Genomic DNA, 8,525 nt, shown 5'->3' with positions numbered 1-8,525 from the left:
CCGTGACAGATGTGTGCTTGCTGTCGCCAGCTGTGAGAATGCCTGTGGGTTTAGATCATATTGTATTTTCGTTAGTCTACTACATTGTATGGTGCTTTTTTTAATTTCAAAAATAGAAATACGTTTTCATCTTCTCATAGCTTAGCTTCTTTCAGGACATTCTTGTGAGTCTGGGAAAAACATAACTATGAAATAGCATGATCATTATGAGGGCTGTATGACCCAAAGGCTCAGTAGGGATAAATGCAACGTTCATGTCTGAAAGCTACTGTGTTATGTATTTGTACTTAATAAATACATGCTGACAGACTATCCTGGGTGTTGCTGAGCTAGTGAAAATCATTACCCGTAACTATTTTGCTTGTGGTTTTGTATGACTCATTTTCTAGTGGAGAGACTGACTACTCTTCCCAACTCTAAGCCTTGGTAATCGGCATCAACAGGCTTCACCATCACGTCCATGGTTCATCTGGGGTGATCTCAATACCAGCTACCGACACTTGCCCTGAGTTTATAAATAGACCATGGGGTTGTGGACCCTGGCATTTCTAACAGTTCTCATGCATTATTCCACAGCAGCGAGATACAGTAAGTATTGTTTTTCAACTAAAATTTAAATTACTTAGAATTAATCAATTCTAAGGAGATTTGCCTTGTTTTAAATGGCTTGCTTCCGGTTGTTCCAGTTGAATCGTGAACTGGAAAATTCATTTTTTGCTCTATGATTATTCTTCCTCCCAAATCAATCAGAAGAAATTCTTCAAAACAAATATATCATAATTTGATTTTACATAATCACATATGTCAGAATGTAACAAGGTACCTGCACATAAGTGGTGTTGAAGGGTTTGTTGACTGACTCACAGCTTGTTTAGATAGACAGGGCTGATTTTACCATTAGGGCACTGAAGAAGATTTAGTTCCAAATTAATTCATTAATGTTTCATAAAAATTCTCAATCATTTACTTATTCTGTCTCAAAATATCACAATATATTCTCCACTTCTAAATTTAATACTAGAAGAAACATCAAGAATATAGGAATTTCCATATTTTCAGTTGATCATTTCAGGGTCATACTTATCTTTTTTTATTTGCAGGTAGAGTATTCTGGGGCCTGGAAAATGAAGCTTTAATTGCAAATTGTCCCAGACAAGAACGATCTCGTTACCCTGTGGATTGGTATTACTCAAAAACAAACAAAAGTATTCCCACTCAGGAAGGAAATCGTGTGTTGGCCTCAGGTGAACGTCTTAAGTTTCTGCCAGCCAAAGTTGATGATTCTGCTATTTATACCTGCATTATCAGAAGGTATTATCCAGAAAACCACCATAATCTTGGAATCTGCCCTCCTTTCTTGAATGGTTGATTATTTGATCTGCCCTCACATTCACTCCTTCTCTAGTTCTTCCTGGATCCATTGAATTTATAAAGCGATTTGAATAAGAGAGTACTTCTAGGAATACTGGCAGGCTGGGGTTTAGGTGATTATGAGCTAACTACTGTATTTGGATTTCTAAGTGCAGGGATTAATTTGTAGCTAAATTAGAGAAAACCCCAGCTTTCTTAGTGACCAAGAGCAATAGCTCATTTTTTGACTGAAATTAAGAACAAATCAGCGCAAGAAGCAGTAGCCTAAATGTCTGGCATCACGGGGGCCTCTGGAGGGTGGCAAAGGGCTGACACCAGTGCCTTAAACCTTGGACTTAAGCTATGGAAGGTCACATGAGATTGCATGACTACAAATTACCTACTGTGTTTATGAATTGTTAAATGTTTTGATTTTGTGCCCCTTTTGGCTCTTACAAAATGTCAGATGAACTACATCAAAAGGCAGGATGTGTTCGTGGATGTCTAGGTTCTGAGATGAAACAAGCGTCAAATTCATACCCCACGCTGGTTAGCTGTACGATGCTGTCCAGTTACTTCTGCCTCCCAGTCTTCCTATCTGTAAAACATTTATGCTATAATAATATCAATCAGCCGGGCTCGGTGGCTCAGCCTGTAATCCTGCGCCTTTGGGAGACTGGGGTGAGTGGATTGAATGAGCCCACGGGTTCGAGACCCGCCGGGCAGGCGAGACCTCATCTCTACAATGAATAAAAAAAAATTAGCCGGGCGTGGTAGTGTGTGCCTGTAGTTCTGGGTACCTGGAAGGCTGAGGCGGAAGGATCGCCAGAGCCCAGCAGGTCGAGGTTGCCGTGGTCGGGAGCGGCCACTGCACTCCAGTCTGGGCGACAGTGAGACTCCAACTCAAAATAATAATAATAATAATAATAATAATAATAATAATAATATCAATCAAGTCAAAGCATTATTGTGAAAGTAAAATGAGGTAGTGCCTGAAAAAACTCACCACCATGACTGGCACACAGTACACTCCCCACAAACACTCATTATCTGTGTTACTTTGGGATCATGGTGTTACAGCAAATACAGTTTCCGAAGAAAGGATGAGGGGAATCATTCTTAGGGCTACTATAGGGATTATGTTCTATCTCAAGGATAACAAAAAAGTATTCGAAACACTAAATTTTAATGATTATTTTTCAGTTTGAAAATATCCACTGTGTAGACACATACTTATAAATATAAACATATATATCAGTTGCTTTAAGAAGGAAAACAATATTAAGTAATGACTAGAACTCTGCTAAGTGACTCTTAATTTTCTGACTTATTTTAATAGTCCCACCTCCAATAAGACTGGATATGTGAATGTAACCATATATAAAAAACCATCAGATTGCAACATTCCAGATTATTTGATGTATTCAACAGTATTTGGAACAGAAAAAAATTCCAGAATAAATTGTCCTACAGTTAACAACTACAATTGGACAGCACCTCTTGAGTGGTTTAAGGTAAAAGGAAATTTTGGGGAAATTAGATGAAAATTATGCAATTAAAATAGATGCAAATGAAGAATTACAGAAAAGGGATTGGGAACTTTTATTTCAGAATTGTCAAGCTCTTCAAGGATCAAGGTACAGGGCACACAAGTCATATTTGGTCATAGACAACGTAAAGAGTGACGATGCCGGTGATTACACGTGTAAATTTACACACAACGAAAATGGAGTCAATTACAGGGTGACAGCAACCAGGTCACTCAAAGTTATAGGTAAGTTACTGACTTTAACAGAAAAGAAAATGTGGAAATAAAGTGGAAAATCTGTGCTCTTGGTTGTTTCTTGCACTTCGTCTTTCTCCCTGATACTTTCACCTGTTCCGTCTGATTCTACACATTCTCTGCTGTGAGCAAGGAGAGTTTTCTGAAGGCACTATCAGAATTTAAGAAGAAAAACTTGAAAGGTAAATGACACGACTGACCCAAAGCCACTTCTATTCCTCTTTTGTGACTTAGTCTTCCAAAGATGAAGTGAATAGAATGGTATCATAGTAGACTTTTTTGAATAGCAACACCACTATTTAGAGATCATGAACGACTTTCTCTTTCCCTATTTGGTGTCAGAGATTCTGTAAACTGCAAAAAAAAAAAGGTAATCTTTAAAATAACTTACTGGGCCGGGCTCGGTGGCTCAGCCTGTCATCCCGCGCCTTTGGGAGGCTGAGGTGAGTGGATTGCCTGAGCCTGCGGGTTCGAGACCCGCCTGGGTAGCGAGACCTCATCTCTACAATAAATCAAAAAATCAGCCGGGCGTGGTAGCGCCTGCCTGTAATTCCGGCTACTCGGAAGGCTGTGGCGGAAGGATCACTGGAGCCCAGCAGGCGAGGCTGCGGTGGCAGGAATCGGCCACTGCACTCCAGTCTGGGCAACAGAGTGAGACTCCAACTCAAAATAAATAAATAAATAAATAAATAAATAACTTACTGGATTAGAAGTTTAATGAGATGCTTTATAATAGGGTACAATGATGTACATACATATTGTTGAGTGGTTTTCAGTTCTGGTTTAAAATGCTTTTGACATCTTCAATAAACTCAAGTCACATCATATAATTTTTTTTTAATTTTATTTTAAATTTTATAAAAGCCTGTTTAGAGAAAAGACTTCACATTCATAGTTTATGAAATCTACAGTGAGTTATGGCATCTCCTTAGCCCATTATGATCCACAGATGTAGATTAAGTCTGACCTTTATTGACCTTTATGTATGGTAGTTTTGTTTTTTTTTTTTTTAGGGCAAAGCAAATGCTTAGTAAAATAAGCATCACCAGATCGCATTCCTATTAGTGCCTTTGACTGTTTACCGTCAACCACTGAAATGGTCCTCAGTCACACTGCTCTGAAATAAATGAGCTTCAAGGAGCAGAGGGTTGCGGCAGGCTCCAGATGCTCTCCCCAACCCTTCCCTTCCTCCCTGTCTTTTGGCCTCAGTGGCCACAGGAATTAGAATTCCCAAGACCAAAAGAATTCTCTTGCCAAGGATGAGTCACATTAGTGGAAAATTGTGAGCAGAACTGTGGACTCATGCATTTATCGTTTCCCAGGATCTTTTGAAACCTCCTTTTCTATAGTTTTACTCTGAATAAAGTGATTTTTCTAACAAATAGTAGGTCATGCGATTAAATAAGTAATCAATTGATTTTTTTTTTTTTTGAGTTGGAGTCTCACTTCATCTCCCAGGCCGGAGTGCAGTGGCATGCTCACCGCCACTGCTGGGCTCCGGTGATCCTTCTGCCTCAGCCTTCCAAGTAGCTGGAACTACAGGAGTGTGCTACCATGCCCGGCTAGTTTTTGATTTATTGTAGAGACAAGGTCTCACCCAGTTGCCTGGACTGGTCTCAAACCCATGGGCTCAGGCATGTCCTGGCCTCCCAAAGTGATCGGATTATAGGCTGAACTACCAAGCCCAGCCCATGGAATTAATTTAATTGGTTGGGCCAGCATTGGTTTTGACACCATAGAAGAGACTAGAAGAGATCAAAGTGCACCATAGGTAGTAAGAGAAAATTTCAATTAAATGTTTTTGTTTCATATGAGTGTGTGTATTTGTTGCCATAGCTAATTGTCAGAAGAATTTGAAAAACATTGCTATGAATTAGGTTAGAAACAGGAAAATACAAACTTGTTGTTGATGAGGAGCCAAGGCTTTCCTAATTTTTATATTCTCTTTTTTTTTGTCTTTAAGATGAACCAGGCTTTTCTTTGTTTCCAGTAATCAATGCCCCTCCACACAATGGAACAAAGGAAGTGGAAATTGGTATGAAAACTTTAACAGTGTGCAAAAAAACAAGGGTTACCTGGAAAATCCTTCCATGTGGCACCTGATCCGAGTTCCTCTAGCAAAGGTCAGGCAGTTAGCATGGGGGACCTTGAGGACAAGGTGAGGAGACACCTGTGAAGCCGGTGCTCTGGGCATGTGCTAACATTGGAATCACTTGGGCAGCAACATACCTCGGTGATGTTTGTCTCGTGCTGTGTACCTCCTGGTACTTTCATTGACACCTCTCATTTCATGCTCACTTCTCTCCAGAAGGTTGGGATGGGCAGCTGGAGTGCGATCTTTCTAGACGTTGGTAGTAGGGTCCAGTTTTGCACATTGACTTCCTAAGGTAGCTCATGGAGAGTTGAAGAGAAGACGGTAGGAGGAGAAAAGTGTAGAAGAGAGTCGTTCAAAAGAAACTCCGGCTTCTAGTCAAGGACAATGCTACCTTATCAGCTGCATTGTTAGTTTCCCTTACAGGTGAGAGGGTGGAGGGAGCTGAGCTTCAAACCAAACTGAGCAAAATGGAGGTAAAGGTTGGGGGGTGGGCGCACAGACAAAGGAAGGTGCTGGAGACAGCTAGAGAAACCCTTGCAGAGCATCGAATAAGCGTTCAGTGAATATTTTTTGCATGACATGAACTGAAACATAAATCTCATTGGTAAATTTCTTGGACTCCCTCTAGGAAAAATGGCCAGCATAATGTGCTCTGCTTGCTTTGGGAAAGGTGAGCAGTTCTTGGAGGTTGTCCTGTGGAATCTTAATGGAAGCAAAGTGAGAGACTTTGGTGAAGCAAGAATTCAAGAGGAAGAAGGGAAAAAGCAAAGGTATTTTTATATTTAGGTGAAACCGTCCCCTTCCCCTCCCGTAGAATTTGTACCTGCAACATAAGCATCAAAAGTAACCCATTGTCTTCTTAGTTCCAGCAACGAGCTGACGTGTCGAAACAAAGTTTTAAGAATAGCTCATGTGAAGGAAGAGGACTTATCGCTGACGTATGACTGCGTGGCCCTGAATTCGCATGGTGTCTTAAAGCACACCATAAGACTAAGTAGGAAAAAGCCAAGTAAGGAGTGTTTCTGAGACTTTGGTCATCTGAGTGTGCTGTAGAGCAACCGTCAGCTGAAATCATTTCCTTAGAGGACAGTGTGCTGAAGCACGGTTCTGGGAGATCCAGCAAGACCCTGGAAATAGCTTGGCTCACAAAATGTGCTTCTCCTCTTGAGGATACTGTTTGCAATCTGAGCTTCTAGGATGTCTCTGTTTGCTGAGAGTCTTCTCTCCCATTGTACTTCCTCCCCCTCTTCCTCTCCCTCCTTTTGTGTGAGTTTGTCTTGCAGCTCAACTGTGTCTTTGGTTATGCCTGTGTTCTGTATCTTTATGAGCATTCTCTGTTTCACTGTATGTGAATGAAAACATAGCTGCTATAAACTGGGAATATGTTCCTTTGTGCTCTTATATAACACGTTATAAACATACTTCCTTTTATAGCTTTTTTTGGTCATAATGAACACACATTTTGACAGTGAGGGTGGCAAAGGGAACAGAAAGGGAAGGTATGTAACAACCACCATTTCAGTAAGGGAATCGTAGATACTACTTTATAATAAAATATGCATTACCATTGTTAAACTTCATGAAGTATTAAATTTATGTGGAGCCCGAGCATGGTGGCTCACATCTGTAATCTAGCACATTGGGAGGCAGAGAGGAGAGTATTGCCTGAGCCCAGGGGTTTCAGATCAGCCTGGGCAAATTGGTGTGACCTTGTCTCTACAATAAATAAAAAATATTAGCTGGGCATGGTGGTGTGCACCTGTATCTCCCACTACTTGGAAGCAACAGAGTGAGACTCTGACTCTGAATAAATAAATAAATAAGGTGGAACTGGTGGGAAGTATGGTAGCCTAGTTCATTTCTTTACTTTCTCTGTTATAAATCACGCAATTCAGGTATCACCTTTCTTGGGAAGCTTTCCTGTTTGGAGTACATGTTGTAGGACCCTTTACAGAAAGACGAGACACCGAGGCTTCTTTGCCAGGAAGCACTGTTTATTGTGCCATCACTGGCCCAGCAGACTCACATCCAAAGGCTAAGCCCCGAATGCAGCAGGACATTGTCTTATATACTTTTTGCTAACTTCTTTTTACATTTTAACCCCTTTGTCTTACATTTTAGCCCCTTTGCTAACTTTGTTTTACATTTTAGCCCCGTTTTACATTTTAGCCCCTTTTTACATTTTAGCCCCTTATATGGCAACATGCATCTTGATTGGGTATTTTATGGCCAGGGTTGTACTAGGGTTATGCATGCACACTTTGACATTGATTTCGCCACATTACTTCCTCTTTATTCTGGGAAGGCCCTTATCACATATACACACCTCACATATACACACCCTCCACTTGCTCTCTGGCACACCGTATCTATCCTTCCACTCACCACATTACCTTACCAAAATCTCTTCAACAGTCTGCTGGGCATGACAGTAAGCTCCATGAGGACAGGGATGACTGTTACCCATCTTTGCACCCTTAGTTCAAGGTGCAGTGCCTAACACCTAGCAAGGGCTCAATAAATCCTTGTGGAGTGAATACAGGAATGCACAACAAAGTTATCAAAAAAAAAATTTGTGTACATTACTAATTCTCTAGCTATGAGGTGTAATTATACAACAAAATGCTATTTCATATTTATGTTTGGTGAATTTAATAATTTACCGATTCACAGGAAAGCCAAATTGTTAATAGCTTTCCCATAGGTTTATCTGAATTTAGCATGCTTTTATTTTATCTTTTGAGTTGGAGTCTCACTCTGTCACCCAGGCTGGAGTGCAGTGGCACGCTCATGGCCGCAGCCCCCACCTACTGGGCTCAGGCAATCACCTCAGCCTTCCAAGTAGCTGGAACTACAGGCATGCCTCACCATGCCTGGCTCATTTTCCGATTTATTGTAGAGATGAGGTCTCACCAAGTTGCCCAGGCTGGTCTCGAACCCCTGGGCTCAGGCAATCCTCTCACCTCGGCCTCCAACGTGCTGGGATTATAGGCCTGAACCACCATTCCTGGTCTTGAATTTAGCATGCTTTTAAAGACATCAGTCTAATTTGACACAATACAATGACAATGAGAGTTACCAATCTTTAATGGAGTAATTACAGACACTACATAAAATCTTTCAAAATGTATCATTCTCTTTGTAAATAATCAGCGACATCACAAACAACCAGAGCAGGGTGGAGAGAGGATATGCTGCCTATAGAGGTCTCAGAATAGTCATAGAGCTGTCTGCAAGTCTGTGTTTCTTATTATCACCATCCCTGGAAAATGGAAAACAAAGTCTGTGGTGAAAGGT

At 40.9% G+C, this 8,525-nt stretch overlaps 1 protein-coding gene across 1 annotated transcript; it reads left to right on the top strand.

Annotated features, from left to right (window-relative positions):
• The first annotated feature begins 524 nt into the window (after positions 1 to 524).
• Positions 525 to 6,254, top strand: LOC103260525 (interleukin-1 receptor-like 1). The gene is made up of 7 exons (XM_008058156.1): positions 525 to 592; positions 1,105 to 1,311; positions 2,690 to 2,864; positions 2,962 to 3,124; positions 5,097 to 5,168; positions 5,857 to 5,998; positions 6,092 to 6,254. The coding sequence occupies exons 1-7, from the start codon at positions 525 to 527 to the stop codon at positions 6,252 to 6,254; spliced, it is 990 nt and encodes a 329-aa protein (XP_008056347.1).
• Positions 6,255 to 8,525: the final 2,271 nt, after the last annotated feature.

The sequence above is a fragment of the Carlito syrichta genome, unplaced genomic scaffold (genome assembly GCF_000164805.1).
Source record: "Carlito syrichta isolate Samal-C Ts95f unplaced genomic scaffold, Tarsius_syrichta-2.0.1 Scaffold303233, whole genome shotgun sequence".
NCBI lineage: Eukaryota > Metazoa > Chordata > Mammalia > Primates > Tarsiidae > Carlito > Carlito syrichta.
The sequence above is the reverse complement of the archived record's forward strand: the minus strand, read 5'-3'. Positions and strand labels throughout refer to the sequence as shown.